Below are 17,250 nucleotides of genomic sequence, written 5' to 3'. Positions count from 1 at the left end.
TTGTTTGTTACGCTTCCACTGAAGTCTCTTTTTGGGTTTGTTCCACTGCTCGTTCCCAGACCCTAACCCTAGTAACATAATAATAGTAATGGCGGATGACAAGAGCAAAGAGGTGACTGGCCTAAGCGAAATTCGAACATTAAATGCTGGCCACGAGGGCCCTGTCAGAGGAGTACGTTTTAACTGTGATGGAAACTATTGCATTACGTGTGGAAGTGACAAGACACTAAGGCTGTGCAATCCACACAAAGGAACTTTGTTGAAGACGTACATGGGACATGGGTACGAAGTCTTAGATGCGGTTGCAGCCTACGAAAACGACAAGATTGCATCATGTGGGGCTGACAAGATGGTTATTTTATGGGATGTTTCTACTGGAAAAAGTATTAGAAAGTTTAGAGGTCACCAAAGTGTATGTTGAAAATGGAAATGAGGGTTTCGTTAAACATGTTTTCAAATGTTAATCAACATGTAATCATAGACATAGTACCCAGTGGAAGGATTTTTAAGATTCAATAAAAGTGCCTTTTTGCAAAAAATAGCATTATTTCAAGAAAAGGTGCTATTTATGCATTGTGAAATTGAGTTTTTCTAAGATGAGAAGCCTGGTTTTGCTGAATAATCTAATTCAACGAAATCAAGATACAGTACAAGAATACTATCAGCTGATTCCTAAAGATATGCATGCATTTGTTGTTTTGCTTTTTAGAGAGTTAATTGTGTCAAGGCGAATCAACCAGATTTTTCAGTACTTATATCTGGTTCATATGATGCAACAATTAGATGCTGGGACACAAGATCAAGAAGTCAAGACCCCTTGCAGACATTAGATGAAGCAAAAGATAGTGTTTCTTCTGTTCAAGTATTTGAACATTCACTTCTTTCTGGGTTTGTTTGGTTTTCATTGCTTTAAATCATTCTTAACTAATAAAAAGTTAATGTGAAATATTTGATAGGATTCTTTTTAGAAAGAATACAAACGATGCAACTATTCTCAGAGACCTATGTGTTTGAATCTTAGAGATCTGCATATTTATGTGCTGAGAGGGAGTGATAGGTTTCATAAGATATACCTGAGTATGAACACCATATTGTTATTATAGCCAAAGCCAGATACCCAGTGGCGGACACTTTGGGGGGCAAGGGGAGGGGACTGCCCCCCAATACTTTAGAGGACAATGGTCTTTTGTTCTAGAACAATGGGACATGTGACATCATCTTATTAAAACAATAGGCTTGCCCCCCAATATTTGATCAAGTGTCCGCCTCTGCAGATATCTTTTGATTTATCCTAAGCCTAGTATATTTTTCAAATTCAACTGAATAAAATAACTTAAGTGGAAAGTATTTATGTTGTTTTATTTGTTTCTTGGTCTTGAAAAGAAACAAGCAAATCTTTGATAAAAAAGATGTAGATTAATTAAACTCAATGGGAAAGGAATCATTGTACATCAATGTTTGTGGGTGCAGTTAAATGTGTATCCCAGTCAAGAAACCTACTGAAAGTTTTCCAAGCTACATCTAAGAAGCATGTCTTGATACAGCTCCTTGTTTTATAAAAAAATATATACATAATCTGTGATGGTATTTTTTTGACAGTTCACTGCATAGCCTTTGAAGAAGATATTTGGTGATACTTTGTATAATATTTCTCTATATTCAACAGATCTGTAGATGGTTTTGTGAGGGAATATGATATGCGTCTTGGTAAAATGACAGAGGATTGTATGGGGGATCCTGTTACAAATGTTTCCTTTACCAATGATGGCCAGTGTATTCTCTCTGCTTCATTGAATAGTACAGTGCATCTTATAGACCGCTTCTCAGGAGAACTATTGAACAGGTAATTCTACCTTTACCCACATGTATAGGGTAAAGGTTTTGTCAAGGATTTGTACCCTTTGGCAAGTTCTCCTTTTTGAGAAAAATAATTTTGTGGTCTCTTATAAACTAGCAAACAGTCTTTGATAGTATGCTTCAAAATTAATTTTTTTAAAACAGCAAGACTATTAAAGCCTGTTGTTACCAGCTTGTTACATAGTGCTCAATGCCAAAAAGATAGAGCGGGGCTTGCTTGTGTGTGCAGAACAGGGTGGTTCTACAATGAAACCCAAATTTCAACAATTAGAGTTGGACAGTGCTTGGGAGAAACTCAAAGAACTCTGCAATTTTCCTGTTTTTCACACCAAAGCAATCATAAAATCAAGACAAGGCATAAAATTATTCATTTCAAGTTAGATGAAATAACGTAGCCCCCCAATGATAGCCAAACTGTAGTATATTTCCTTTATAACAGTGGAATGAATGGGAAGGAAAACAATGGGCAGCACCCCAATATGAATTTTGTTCTGACAGCACTATTTTAGAAAAGTGTGGCTAGACCGATTTTTTGGAAAACATGTAATTTGACTGATAATTGAAATTGCAAATCTTAGTTTAATGTTAATCCACTAGATTTCATAATGAATATATCTTATGGGCACCATATTAACTTATGATTTTTTTATTTCAGTTTTAAAGGGCATCAAAATTCAAAATACAAAATTGACTGTTGTCTTTCACATGATGACAAGTATGTTATATGTGGTTCTGAGGAAGGTTCAATTTACATATGGGACTTAATTGAGGCTAATGTTGTTCAGAAAATAGAAAATGGACACAGTAGTGTTGTATATTCACTGTCAGTTCATCCTAACAAAATGTGTGTATTATCAGCTGGAAGTGAAGCTGTGAAGCTATGGGATAACAAAGATGAATACAAAGATCTGCTTTAGACTAGTAATTTACAATAATGCCTTTGAGATTCACAATCGGATAAAAGCAAAATGTTATATTATAATGTAAATACTAAATAAACGATGATAGCTCATTTTAATATTTTATATAATCAGAACATTGACTATCAACGAATACTTATTTATTATACTTTGTTAAGAACTTGAAAATTGATGTTTTTATCAGCTTTTCTGCATTGTTAGTAATAGGAAAAAATTCAGCCGCAAAATAAAAGAATCCTATTTGTGTGTGTTGCTTATTGCAGAATGTATATACTGTTTAAAAAAACTTTGTGAAAATTATATGAAACTCATTACATAAGCCCAGTTAACAGTTGATGCGTAATTTCATACCTGGTCACAAGAATTTTGGCAGGCCAGTGGTAAATTGCTCTCCTTACTTGTGTCTTACATCATTTGTGAAAAAGCTTTGAAATCATATGTAAACAGCACACAAGTTAGAAAGAAAACATTCAAGACAATGGGGGGTTTGGTAACAAAACAAGGATTATGTATTAAAGTAGTTTCTGTAGCCAAATACAATGAATAAAAAATGAATAACCTGTTCTTCATTACAATAGATCCCATTCTGAAGATAAATGATATTGTGTTTGTTGTATCCTTGGTATTCTTTTTTATTTTAATTGTGTGCTTTAAGATACATTCTTGCATTTTCATCTGCAAGTTATTTTTAGGTGTGAAGATATGATATGTTCACTGGTTTTATTAAAGAAACTAAATTACACCACCCTAATGAGAGACAGGAAACATTGAGCCAGTGCTGGGTGGTGCAATTGTGAATTGGTTTATGGTGTTTAAAGAAAGTCAATGAGTGGGGAAGTATCTTGATGAAAATAAATGGGTCTCAAAAACAAATATGCCTTGAAAAAGCAAGTTTAGCAATGTTGCAAGGAACATGTTACTCATCATAACACTTCATAGTTGAGAATGGCACATGAAAAACCAGGGCGGATGGCTAACTTGGAAATAAATGGAGAGACAGGTGCTTAATTACATCAGGAATGCCGGGGGTGAGGCATATGCAGGTAATTGACTGTTTCCAACAGCCAGGTCTGTTTCCTACAGGAGGATGAATTTGTTAACGCACAAAAAATTGTGTATTTTTAAAAGCCTAAAAATTTGAAATTCAGGAGAAGATTTGAAAACTCAATTAAAAAAGTTGATTCTAATGTCCAGTTCACACAAAATTAAGGATTCTTTTTTTACAAAATAGAGACTTTAGCAAACAAAATTATACTGTGGTATACTACTCGTATTCTTATTAAGAATCTGAAATATATTGGAGTATTACTGTATGGATAAGTATTTTGGAAAGACTCTGATACATGAAAAACCTAGTTGTGTTATCTTACTACTTGTTCAGCTGTAATTAAGGATAGTGGAATAAGGAAGACTTAAACAAAACTTAATATACTACTTAATCACGTTTAACTGAATTTGGTAGTGGCCTCATATTTACATATTCCTGTTTATAATCCTCCATCATCTGTGCATATTCTTTTAACATAAGATCTCTGCAGCTATTTGTCAGTTTTGTAACATCATCTTTTGTCATTCCAGTGGTCTCAATTGGTTGTAATACTTTAACCCGCAGTATTCCTTTAAAAAACAATGCTACCTTAAAATGACAAGAGTAAACAATTCTTAGAAGAAGTAACTAGGTTTCCTGTTCTAAGGGACAAGAGCTTTGTTCCAGACCACACAGATAGCCAATAAAAGCTCATAACCAGTCAAGCTAGACTGTGGATTTCATTACAGAATGATTGTCTGGTTTGCCATAGACACTTCTCTGCATGAATTATGTACAGAAATGTACTTATTTGCAACATACCTGAGTTAAAAATTTTGTTTGGTATATCTATGAAATTACGGCAGTTTCCAACAACAACTGGTACAACTGGAATCTGAAATGAGAAATTGACTAATCATTGAATAAACCACAACATGATAGATTAGAAGGGAGAAAGCCTTTTTGGCTGTTGAGCAATCAGTATGCTTCATGCAGTATAATATGAGGCTGGTTTTGAAAATACAGTTGCAAACACTGTTGGTTGCACAAGAACCTTTAAAACAGTGACAAAAGAAGCCTTATAGATTTTTCAAATAATAACAATACACATTTAGAGGACAAATCTAAAATGCAAAATAGAAATTGATGGAATTTAAATCAAACAAAGTAGACAAATTTGAGTATCTAGGGAGCTTAATAACATGAAAACAAATCAGATCAAGAAAAAACTGAAGAAGTGGGATCGCGAAAAAGCATTTAAATCTATGTCCAATGTTCTCACTGCCAGACATATTAACAATCAAACTAAACTTAGCCTTATATATTGCTATATATGGAGTACAATAACATATTGATGTGAGACATGGACAATAAGATAAGCGATGAGAAAAGCAACTTGCGGTGACAGAAATGTGGTTTTTATGGAGGACAGTGAAGATATCCTTGACAAAGAAAATGACAAATAAAGATGCATTGAGAAGGGCCCAGACTGAAAGACAATTAATGAAGCAAAAACTCCAGGGACAATGTAGTTTATTAAGTCATGTATAAAGGAAAAAGGCATAGAATATGATATGGTAACTAGGGAAGAAGAATGAAAAAGAGATAGAGAGATAAAGACATATCTCTTGGCTGAATAAGCAAATGTTTAGACAGCAAAGGCAGGACCTTATCCAACTGGTAAAAAACAATGCAGTGACATGCCAATGTCAAATCTGACAAGCTCAGGGGAGTCACATGAACTATTAATATACAGGGAGGTCCATCTGCAGTTATCACCTAGAATTCACCTAAAAGTAGGTTTTAGAGATATGAGGAATGTTAACAAAAGGTTGGCAATTAAGCAAAACGCACCTGTGCTTCTATTGCAAGATGAAATCCACCTTTTTTAAATGGAAGCATGCTATCATTCTGACATCTAGTCCCTTCTGGAAAGATCCATACATTTGCCTGTATTGAATTACAATAACTGGTTAAAATTTTTGAGAAAAGAGAAGCACAAGGTTGAAGCCAAAATGTTGGAAAAACAAAAGCAAAAGTAGGAATTGACTACTTTTTTGCATTAACAAAAGAGCTCAGCACTCTGAGCTCCCTAGCACTACAACCTTTGAGAAATGCATTGAATATTTCAAAGGCAATTTTTGTGACAAAAAGTTTATATTTCTTCTATTTCCAGTGCAAAATCTCAACATTGCATCTAAATATTTCTGCCACAAACTTCTAAAAAGTTGCAAAGATTTAGCTATTAACAGAAGCTCAATAAGTGATAAAAATTTTTTACTAGCCCTGAATTACAAAACCTGAAATAAACTCCAAAATCAACCAGGAAGCCTACATGGTATCATTCTTTGCAGGGCTTTCACCTTCAGAAATCAATGTGCGCTGCCAAAAACTCGCGTGATAAGAGTGGGGCGTGGGAATCAAATTTATTTTTTAACACAAAGTAAAAAAGTTTTTTCTATTGAATCATAAACGTGACAAAACTTCCAATAAATGAACTGAATGCTACACATTGTGTAGTTGTGTTCATGTTTCCCTCAGGAGTAATTGTTAAGGGTACTGTGCAGCATAGAGATGTTTCATCTTCAAATGTTATCAACTGAAAACAGGGTTGTTTGAAGATGAAGATGTAACAGCGAAAACGAAGTCATTGGAGAATGGAGTCATTCAAATAAGAATTGTTTGAATGAGAGAATCGAAAACATTCAAAGTCATTCAAAAATGAATTCATTCATCTTCAGTTTCAAGATGAGCTCAAACAAAGGATATGAAAAAAGAAAAAAGAAAGAGTAAAGGGAAAACTTTTGTTTTGGCCAAAAGGGTGTGGGCCGAAGCAAATATTTATTATTATTTTTATTAACTTTTTATTTACAATGTTGGCATAAAAAAGGTATAAAATAGCCAGGCATAGCTAATAAAAGCCAACTATTTATGAAAGCCAGCAATGGGAACGGCTCTGGAATAACAGAAACTGAATGATCCGAAAACGGAGATACGAAAACGGAGATACATGAAAACAGAGTGGTGGAAACAAGGATTCGATGTTGAACTTCCATTTCTAAAAAGAGTTTCTTGAATGGATTGACCTATCAGCATCCAGTAATTGTGCTCTTCAAGAGAAATATTTATCACTGGGTGCGCGAATAATGGCTTTCAAAGATAGCCTCGGGCATGTGCTTGCACGCTACCGCACGCCCCCCATGAAAAGCCCTGCTTTGGCAAGTTTCTTGCAGATGCTGATTTCTTGCAAATGGCAAGTTTCTTTAATCAGAAATACTGATTAAAAAATATTGTACCTAACAAGCTTACATAATCAACATTTTAGTTAATCTGGAAAACAAAATGAAAACCTTTTTCTTCTTTAAATCTGCAACCAGCTTTTTCATGACATTAATTGCACTAGATGAGCTTCTTTCAATGAAGATAGTCCCAGCAAGCCAAGCAGCCCATCCAAAAAGTGGAACATACAAAAGAGATTTCTTTGCAAGTGTTGCAGTTGGTCTTGGTGCATCCTGTCAGATTAAATTGGTGAGTAAATGTTTTATATAACATAACATTTACATGTACATATAAAACACAAATGTAACATCATACCAAATATATGATCTCCTTTCTAACAAATGACACAAGAATCTGTAGGTAGCCTAACAGCACTTTGTTGCATATTATTGTCAGATCTCTGGTGCAACACAGAGGTCTTTGAACTGGTAGCAAATTGATATTGTCAGGCACAGATTACAATCAAATAATTTAATTGCATTGTCATCGCTACCTTATCAATGTTCAACTCTACCTAAAGACTCGTGCACAACCTGGTCTTCTAGAGTTCTGATGCTTAAGCAATAAAAGTATTTTCCTCTACATAACATCACCTGTTGGGGGAAAGGAATTTTTGTTCTCATAAAAGAGAGAGGAACAGCCTTCAGTACTGCTAATCTTTCGAAATCATGGAAAAGGGAAATGATATGCCCCCTCCTCGTGCCATTGTAAAAAGGCTATGATTTATTGGTAAATTTCAGGCACACCAGGGCCTGGGGGGCAGGGCTGTAGCCCCCTCACTTTTTGCCAAAGTATGAAATATTCAGATTGTGGCATCAGAGATAATAGTGGAAAAACCAACATTAAAATTTTGTCAATTTGTCTAGAGCACTGGTCCACCCCTACCCCAAAATTTGCTCTGGTGTCCCTGTATTTGATAGATTGAAACAAACAAGAATCTGGAACATAAAATAAAAACCTTTGCTATAACAAGACAATCCAGAGATGACTGGTGATTGCACATCATAACAGCTGGCGCATCAAAAGAACACAAGTTCTCCTTGCCCTCTGTGACAATTGTTATCCCTAAGAGCCACCAAACCATCCGAGATATGTGATAAAGAAACTTCCCAACTACCAGATTGTCAGCATTTCCTGGTCTCAGCAGGCAAGGGAATAACGAAACACTAAATATAAACACAATATACAAATGGAATAGCGCATACTTGATCACGAATTTACAAGAAGGAATCAGCCGGCATAAAGCAAAGAGGGTGACAACTGCAATCAAAATGTACTGCATGGCCGCTAGTAGCTGTGCGATTTGACAAAGCACAATGGAAATTTACTAACAACAAGTTTGGGCAGTTGGCAGAAAATATTTCTTCCACTTTGTTATCCGTTGAATATCAAATTGTTACATTTTTCTTCGTCGTCCGATTTAGCCACTCACTTGTCTTCTCCAATCGTTTGATGGTTCATTTTAAACTGAGGCTTGTCTTAACGAGAACGAGGCTATGTCAAAAGAGCTCCAAGGCATGTGCAAAAAATAGCCTGGAAAACCATCTACTGTTATTAATTAACAAAGTAATGGACAAGACCTTGCAGAATTTTCTTGACAGCCATACTGGATTTCGACTGAAGAATGACAAGACAAGAGTAAGCTAAAAATTTTCTCAAAAATGCCGTGAAATTTCAGGGTTTCTTAATTCGATTTGTGTGTCTTCCATAAATATCGAGAGGGGGCAATCATACCAAGCTTCTTTTAATGTAGTTTAAGCAAGGGCGGATCCAGAAGGGTTTGAAGGGTGCTCGAGCATTGATTTGATTTTTTATTCAGGGTAAAGGGATGTGAAGGGTGCTCAAGCATTGATTTATATTCAGGGTAAAGCTTGCTGCCTGTGCCCTTGTTGTTCCTTTTTTATTCATTTCAAAAGTTACATGCAAAACATCTTTAAAACTCACCTTACTATTCTTGACAGAGATATTCCTTTTGGTTTCCCTTTTATTCCTATGCAAAAGTGATTTACACTATATATTAAATTGAATTTGATTGAACAAATCATCAAAAAATGGACAGTATAAACCCCAAAATTGGATGTATTAATAGCTGTTTGGACGTGTTCAGATCTTGTCTAACCTTTCTCTATTGTATTCTTTAATTCTCCTTTGAACCTATTTTCTTTAACGATGCGTACTCCACTTCAAGGGCTTCACTCCACCTGCCACGTTTTTTTTATCAAGCTGCTTTCTGAAATTCTTATAAATGAAATTCAAAGAGTCAAAAAAATAAATTTTGTTTTGGAAATTTCTGGGCTTGGGCCTTTGGCCACTGCAAGCCACCATATCATATTTGACTACAGTTTCCAAACGTTTGTACCTCAAGTGTATATAAGAGAGGGAGAGCTGCAAATTGCATTCAATTGGTATAAAATGCTGAAGCCACAGTTCCAAGTTCTCACCAAAGTGTAGCAAAAAATTACTAAATTAAATTAAGGCATCCAGGCTTTTTAGTTCATAGAAGACTTTCATTTTATTATGGCCTATGAGCAGGGGTACGGAGTTTGTGCATAGCAACATCCTTAGTTATGAAGCCTTCTATTAGAGCACTCCTCAGAATAATTTCTGGTCCGCCCCTGTCAAGCCTAAGTACCTTTCAGCTTTAACTTGTTTAAACTCAGTTTTCTACAATTTAAACATGTTGGATCCATGCAAAAAATTTTCTGACAGTTAGATTATTGGAGGGGTTCAGAATTTAATGATATGAAGTGACCCCCTGCCCTACAGTTTTCTAATATTTTCATTGCTTACCCACTCTCACTGCAACCTCTAGCAAAAAGAGCATGATAGTATTAGTGTGGTGTTATTCTAGGTCCAGGAGCAAAGCAAGGAACTGCAAAGAATAACATAAATGTTCAACATTAGCTTTTCTAGTAGAAAGTGCAACAATAAAAAACCATATATTGTTTAAAAATGTATTTTACTTTCAGAAAATCCTTAGAAGGCAGAGAAATAGCCAAATTGATGTTCCCAGGCAAATAACTGATGAAACAATTTGAAACAATTAATCCACATTGAAACAATTTACTTTGAAAGTTTTGTGCATATTAAAATGTCCATAATTTCTTTGCTAAAGTCGAATAGCAGGTACCAACCCCCCCTCTCAGTCCAGTGCATTAATAGGTTAATAAGTAGGCTTTAAAGAATTTAACTTGGAAGCGTCCAATGTCAAGCTTCAAACATCACCTGAAAATCTCTAGCGATCTTTTTCTCATCAATTACCAGATTGAACAAATTAATTCTACTTGGACCCCCTTGACTCTATAGCAACAAATTTCATTTCTCCAATGAAAACCTTTACTTCAAGACCAGTTTTCAAGCTCAAAACACTTTCTACAAAGCAAAACACTACACACAAAATGGATTAAACTATGCCCAGTGGTGCTAAATTTTGGAGAAAGGTGATGTTAAAAAGAAGCCTCTTTTGAGTCCTGATACTTGTTTCTTTTAAAGTTGACTGTGGCATGTGCAATTAATGCTACAATCTAGATCTGCTCCTGATCTGTCCCCATGGTTTCAATCTATGATTCCAGATCAAAGCACCTTGCTAGTATCTTTCACGTTTTCTTTAGTATCATCATCATCAAATTTTCCCTCCAATCCAATTTTTACCTTGTAGAAAAGCATAGATGTAGATTTTTCAATAAAGTTACAGTTCACTTCATATCATTAAGTAATATATAATTTGACAATGAAGCTATAAAAAACAACTGAAAAACAGAGAATCCTATAATGGGTCTTTTTCTGGGTTCCCCTGATACGGAAACATTATAACAACCTCTGTTCCTTTCTGTGAAAATGTCTTTTGATATTTCTCCTTTTCAAGGTAAACAAATTGAAAAAAGAATATATTTTTTTGATAGTGACACATGGGTTAAAGTTTGTTATAACTTTTTTGGCATATTGCTATCGCCAAATTTAAACTCATAAGAAAGTAGTTGTTTATAAATTAAAATGCTTCATTTTCAGGTTGTTTGTAGCATCACTGGTCATGAACTGCCATGCAATTTGAATGCCTTGGAATGCTATGTCAACAGTAAGAAGTACAAACAATTCACAAAAAATGGTACTTGTGACCTGTCAAAAGTTGAAGAATTCAAAGAGTACTTGATACCTAGTAAAAAAGGACAGTAAGTGAATAATTCAGATATTTTGTCAGGATACTGAAATTCGAAGTGATTGAATAAAGAGTTTTATTCAGTTTTGCATTTATTCAGTTTTTATTTAGAAATTGTTGAGAGAGGTCTTCATTTTAGTTAGTATATCCCATCCTGTACAAGCACCATGGAGCAGGTATATCCCATCCCATACAGGCACCTTTATTTGCAAAAAACCTATAATATTAGGAAGCAAGCCACCTGTAAAGCCTCTTTTTTCGGTTTTAGCCCTCCCCCTCCTGCCCCCTTTTTTCTAGACCCCTTACTTTTCTCAAAGCTCCACAGTGCCTGCCATATGGATTTCCCCTTTTGCTAGATAAATATTTCTTTTGGTTGTGGTTTCTATTAAAGTGAATTGACAAAGTTTTAAGATTAGATTTTGTTGTCAATTGTTTTGGCTTTTGAGTGATCCTGTTATTTAGGATCAGAACCAACCTGCGGTAACTAAAATGGAATTTGAAATTTAACTGGTATTGTATTTTTCAAAGAAACAAGCTGTTCTGCTTGATTACCAAGAAGGAGATAAACAACATACCATCCCATATAGAGAATCATGTAACTGGACGAAAGTTTCAAAGAGATCTGAAAATATGTAAGTTGCTAAGTTTTATTTCATTTTTTCTGCTTTTCTAATTTCTTTGTATAATCAGCCAGAGTAGTACAAGCAATTTTCAGTTAAAGATTAACAAAATGCTCTTGTCACATAACAGTCAGCTTAAATCACTTCTATAGTTTTATCAATTTTAGAAATTCTAATTTTCCCATCAAAAGATCAAATTTTGTGTCCTTTCTATGCAAAAAATCTAGCTTTATAGTTCTTTTGGCGTATTATGGTGATATCATTTTCTTTGACTAGTAGAATGACTGTTTTTCTACCTGATGGACGTTTGCACTGGACTGAACATTTTAGTGAAAAAAAGTAGTTCAAATTTTTCTAACATTTTAATAAAAGTGTATGGAATACTCAGGTGGTAGTAATTGGTTTTGGAATTAGCAGGTGGCTGCAACAACAGCAGGGTTTGGATTCAGGTCACTTTAATATACTCTTTATTCCTTTACTTTTCCTGGGTTTGTTTATAGAATTCAACCTTTTTAATCCAGCTTCTGTTAGGCTGTGACATTTATGAAAGGGTTTGTTCATTTTAGTCTTCCTTTTTCTTTTTAGATAAGAAAAAACTTGAAGGTGTAGAGGAGTCCAGTGATCAGGGACAAAGTCGATCAAAATTTTATAATGAAGAAAAACCGCCTACTGTCGCCGAAGAAGAAGAAGAGTCAGATGATGCAATGATGATTGAAGAAGGAATCGAAAAGCAAGATGAAGAATTCCTTGGGGGTATTTGGGTCCCAGAGGGTAAGATCACGGAAGACCAAGTTGCTAGTTGTGAAGAATCAATGGACATGGATATGAAAGAAGAGTGCACAGAAGATGATAAGCAAAATAAAAAAGTAGCAAAAACAGAAAAAAATAAACTAAAAAGAAAATTCAAGCAGACAAAGAGAGAAAAACTAGTCAAGACAATGAATCAAAAGAAGAAGAAATAGTCCCTCAATTGTCTCTAGATTTTTTCTATGTTCACAATGGTATTTGAGCTGTTAAACATATTTTTTCAATTATCATGGTATTGATAAAGATATAGTATGGCTACTAATATATGTCAGCTAGAATGCAGCTTATCTTAGTTTTCTCAACGTGTTGGGCTTTTTCTAGGACATGGGGTTCATCCAAATTTGACCCTTGATTTCCAATCATTGCCCAATTAATATATAAGTTTTGTTTTGTGCAAGATTAAGGGATTATATTTGCGTCTTTAAGGTGAAAAGAGAAACATGATTCTGGAAAAGACAGTATTACTGTGAAGTTACAAGATTTTGCAAAACGTATTAACAAAGATGTAACAGTTTTTCCTAAATATTCTTATATTGCCTCACTGTTGTTTACTGGTTAATCCTAATCTAATAAAAAGAAGAAAAAGAAATGCGGAAGACTTGTTAGGCCATATATTGTGAGTTAAGGGTTGAGCGAAAACTTCCAGTAAGCGAGAGTGAAGGGTTTGCCGCCGAGGTAGGGTTACCTCAAGCAGCTCTGCTGAGCCCAATCTTTTTTGATATCGTCATTATAGATCAGCTCACCAAGCAAGGAAGGGAAGTACCTTGGTGGGCGGCGATTCGTGAGATTGGTGCAAGAGCTCAAGTGAAGTGTCTGAAGAACTTCCGGAGAAGTAGAGGAGCGCCATTGAAGACGTGGTTAAATTTCAGTCTGCGGAAGACTAGAGGACTTATCTGTGGTTTGGAGGCTGTAGCTCTTGATGTAACAAAGAGGCCAGAGAGAAAACTTGAGATAGTAGAAATAATAATAATTAAGTGGGTGACGGGGATAACGAAATTGGACAGAAATAGGAATGAGATGGTGAGGAAGACATTTAAGTAGGAAATATCGAAAAGAAGCTCGAAGTGTGAAGACTTTGATTGTTTGGCCACGTAAAGAGGAAAGATGAGGAACTGGGAGAAAATTGAAAAGTGGAGTGTTTGAATAGAAATCAAGCAAGACCAAAGAGGGAATGTATGGATTGGGTATGGAAAGAAATATTGAACTGGAGACATATGTCTTGAATGATGAATGTTGTCATTGCCTTTGTCATTGTCATTTAGCAAAAAATATCGTTATGCAGCACAAGATACTTGACAGTGTATGCAGCTGTATGCTTTTATGTGCTAATAAGCACTTGCAAATGCTCGATACAAATGTAATAGGAAAATAAAACTCGTAATAATTAGGAAATCGTTACACAAATGTATATCCAATGAGCCGTACAACTTAACATATATTTGATACATCTATCTTAGCTTTGGATTATCCTCAATTTTTTAAATTACGTCCAACTACAGTGGAATCCCAATCTAACGAACTCTGAATGAAGGGAACCAAGTTCGTTGTATCAAGAGTTCGTTAAACCCGGAGAAAACTTTTCCGTTCTTTTCTCAGTTCATGCTTTAAAACCTTCAATTAGCTTGTTTAGGCTATCTCCAACTACCCATCATATTTTACTCCAAAAAACCAAGCTGAATTCAAATATTTCTAATATTTCTAATTGCACATTAATATCTCTATGTTCCTCTTATGATTTAGGACCAAGTGGTTGGCAAAAATGTTATCACTTCACTTTAAGTAGGCGGCTGAATGATGTCTTCGATTACTTCACATTGTTAGTTGTCTTTTTCTTTTCGCATTCAATTTTGGTCTCCCAATAGAATTTTATCGTTGCTCATAAAGGTATTCGTTAATTTCAATGTACTCATTCGCAGTAATTTCTGACGCAATCAAACTTTCATCTCGTGCACTAAGTCTATTGGAGCTGTCTAGTGACCATACTGCTCGACCTGATGACGTAATGATTTTACCCTAACCCTAAACCTAAACCTAACCCTAACACTAACCCTTACCCTTTTCTTGAAATAATAAATCGTGCTAATTTATGACTATTTATCATACTTATTTATAACTATCAGGTCGAGCAGTATGGAAACTAGACAATTCCGAGTCTATCAGCCAGTGGTTGAAATGTATCACCGGTATGTTTTGCCGATTACAAAAATGATTCCCCCCGCCAAAATGATAAATTAACACCGAAAACAAAAAAACAACAATAAAAGATAAAAATTTATGAAAAGTTCATTATATCGAGGGTAATTATGATGAAGGGACCTAAAAATTGGTTCATAATAACGAGAGTTCGTGATATCCGGGGCTCGTTATACCGAAAGAATTTGTAAGGAAATTGTTAGGCAGAATCCAAGGGACTAGACATTTAGTTCGTTATACCGGAATTTCGCTGCATTAGTATTCACGTTTGCCACCAACCGTTTTTACTAGATTATAAGCCTACCTCGTTTATAAGCCGACCTCATTTATAAGCCGCTCTCGTCTATAAGCCGCCCTTGACTGTAATCCGCAGCAAAACTTGCCAAAATATAATTAAAAGCGGAGACTTGTATTCGAAAAAAACATAGTACTTGAAAGTTTATTCAAAGAATTTCATGTAAGTAGCCAGTAGAGAATAATTAGTACAAAAACTAACATAAAACTTGTTTTTACCTTGTGAAAAGATATTCCAGATCATATTAAATACCCAAGCTATAGAACTTTCCAAAAGGAGTAGGTTGTTTGGAGGTGAACGAGTGAAAAGAGAAACCCCAATCCCTATCAGATTATATAATAGTATTTTTTATGACACTAAATACCCAAGCTATTTTCAAAGAAAGTCAAAACACATTGGACTGTAAAATTTTAGCTACAGTCCGTATGTGTTCAATAGAAACACACAATGTGTTTGTCTTCAAGTTTCCCCTGATGTCTTTTTGCACTTTTTTGCTGTTTCAAAAGCAGCTACACAATTTGCATGTTGAAAATTTTCTAATCATCAGCAAATATTTCTTTCTAGCAGACGTATATAAATTTCATTAATCATTTGATTCTTCATAATATGCTCCTCAATAACATCAGTACTGTCGTTATCTGTATCGAGAGCTTTCTGTTCGAGTAAATAAAGAGTCCGATACATTTATCATTTATCTGTTTTTGAAGGAAGTGTATCCAAAAATTTACAGTACGATCACTAAAACTAATGATGAAATGCAGGCATGAACTCAACTGTTCTGTGATTTGATTGTTTTAAACCAAGGTTCTTGTATGTCATGGCTTGGACTGGGTTACACCCCTTTGATCGTTACCAAAGAATATCTGTATTGTTACATCAAAGAATGCTTCCTGTACAGAAAAGACTGCTGTTTCCAACACGGACACGACGTCAACATACATCGAAAATGTGTCTGTTCAAAACAGATCTGGAACCAACAACAATATACATGTTTTCTTATTAGGTAAGTGGAGCGTTTAGTTTTGTCACCGTTGCTATCGTTGGTCCTCTCATACCCTGGGTAACAGATCCACAAAATTTCTATCGCAGAAATTGAATATAGAAGCGGAGGGGCGCCTAGCAGAGCAAAACTTATCCTTCTTCTCAGGTAGACGCTCCTCCTCGTCGTTCCTTTTTCTATTACCGTGCTCGGATTTATGTAGCTCTGGTACCCTGGGTAGCGTTCTAGTAGCATACCCTGGGTACCTGAATAGAGAAGCGGAGGGTCGTCTGGCAGAGCAAAACTTATCCTTCTTCTCGGGTAGACGCTTCTCCTCGTCGTCCCTTTTTCTATTACCGTGCTCGGGTTTATGTAGCTCTGGTACCCTGGGTAGCGTTCTAGTAGCATACCCTGGGTACCTGAATAGAGAAGCGGAGGGGCGTCTAGCAGAGCAAAACTTATCCTTCTTCTCAGGTAGACGCTCCTCCTCGTCGTCCCTTTTTTCTATTACCGTGCTCGGATTTATGTAGCTCTGGTACCCTGGGTAGCGTTCTAGTAGCGTATCCTGGGTACCTGAATAGAGAAGCGGAGGGGCGTCTGGCAGAGCAAAACGTATCCTTCTTCTCAGGTAGACGCTCCTCCTCGTCGTCCCTTCTTCTATTACCGTGCTCGGATTTATGTAGCTCTGGTACCCTGGGTAGCGTTCTAGTAGCGTACCCTGGGTAACTGAATAGAGAAGCGGAGGGGCGTCTAGCAGAGCAAAACTTATCCTTCTTCTCAGGTAGACGCTCCTCCTCGTCGTTCCTTTTTCTATTACCGTGCTCGGATTTATGTAGCTCTGGTACCCTGGGTAGCGTTCTAGTAGCATACCCTGGGTACCTGAATAGAGAAGCGGAGGGGCGTCTGGCAGAGCAAAACTTATCCTTCTTCTCAGGTAGACGCTCCTCCTCGTCGTCCCATTTTGCTATTACCGTGCTCGGATTTATGTAGCTCTGGTACCCTGGGTAGTGTTCTTATTATCACCTTTAACATTGCATGGTTTTTATAGGATATACGATTATTGATTGTCTTTTCCATCCCTTTATCATAAGTCGGTGGGTACAAAGTAGGTACAAAA

At 35.9% G+C, this 17,250-nt stretch overlaps 2 protein-coding genes across 4 annotated transcripts; one reads left to right on the top strand and one right to left on the bottom strand.

Moving 5' to 3' along the window:
- Positions 1-88: 88 nt before the first annotated feature.
- LOC135693382 (WD repeat domain-containing protein 83) lies at positions 89-15,782 on the top strand. 3 transcript variants are annotated; one of them, XM_089111613.1, is made up of 5 exons: positions 89-412; positions 710-888; positions 1,667-1,843; positions 2,513-8,721; positions 11,092-11,252. In XM_089111613.1, the coding sequence occupies exons 1-4, from the start codon at positions 89-91 to the stop codon at positions 2,772-2,774; spliced, it is 942 nt and encodes a 313-aa protein (XP_088967739.1). In that variant the 3' UTR covers positions 2,775-8,721; positions 11,092-11,252. The 3 variants fall into 3 exon arrangements, with proteins under 3 accessions (XP_088967739.1, XP_065067916.2, XP_065067915.2); XM_065211844.2 differs by lacking the exons at positions 89-412; positions 710-888; positions 1,667-1,843 and adding exons at positions 11,768-11,871; positions 12,445-12,860; positions 13,400-15,782 and having other exon boundaries at positions 8,566-8,721; XM_065211843.2 differs by lacking the exons at positions 89-412; positions 710-888; positions 1,667-1,843 and adding exons at positions 11,768-11,871; positions 12,445-15,782 and having other exon boundaries at positions 8,566-8,721.
- Positions 4,213-8,365, bottom strand: LOC135693383 (1-acyl-sn-glycerol-3-phosphate acyltransferase alpha). Its single transcript, XM_065211846.2, has 5 exons — positions 8,042-8,365; positions 7,155-7,316; positions 5,659-5,754; positions 4,627-4,699; positions 4,213-4,394 (listed from the first exon to the last, which is right to left on the bottom strand). Exons 1-5 carry the CDS (start codon positions 8,363-8,365, stop codon positions 4,213-4,215), a joined length of 837 nt encoding a protein of 278 aa, XP_065067918.2.
- Positions 15,783-17,250: the final 1,468 nt, after the last annotated feature.

Source organism: Rhopilema esculentum, chromosome 11, assembly GCF_057945365.1.
Source record: "Rhopilema esculentum isolate cy_ngs chromosome 11, ASM5794536v1, whole genome shotgun sequence".
Lineage (NCBI taxonomy): Eukaryota > Metazoa > Cnidaria > Scyphozoa > Rhizostomeae > Rhizostomatidae > Rhopilema > Rhopilema esculentum.
The sequence above is the reverse complement of the archived record's forward strand: the minus strand, read 5'-3'. Positions and strand labels throughout refer to the sequence as shown.

Coding starts and splice junctions, on each gene's coding strand:
- LOC135693382 (XM_089111613.1), top strand. CDS start 89: ATGGCGGATGACAAGAGCAAAGAGGTGACTGGCCTAAGCGAAATTCGA. Junction 413..709: donor AGTTTAGAGGTCACCAAAGT/GTATGTTGAAAA, acceptor TTTGCTTTTTAG/AGAGTTAATTGTGTCAAGGC. Junction 889..1,666: donor GAACATTCACTTCTTTCTGG/GTTTGTTTGGTT, acceptor TATATTCAACAG/ATCTGTAGATGGTTTTGTGA.
- LOC135693383 (XM_065211846.2), bottom strand. CDS start 8,365: ATGCAGTACATTTTGATTGCAGTTGTCACCCTCTTTGCTTTATGCCGG. Junction 7,317..8,041: donor ATTGTCTTGTTATAGCAAAG/GTTTTTATTTTA, acceptor TTAATCTGACAG/GATGCACCAAGACCAACTGC. Junction 4,395..4,626: donor AAACAAAATTTTTAACTCAG/GTATGTTGCAAA, acceptor TGTTTTTTAAAG/GAATACTGCGGGTTAAAGTA.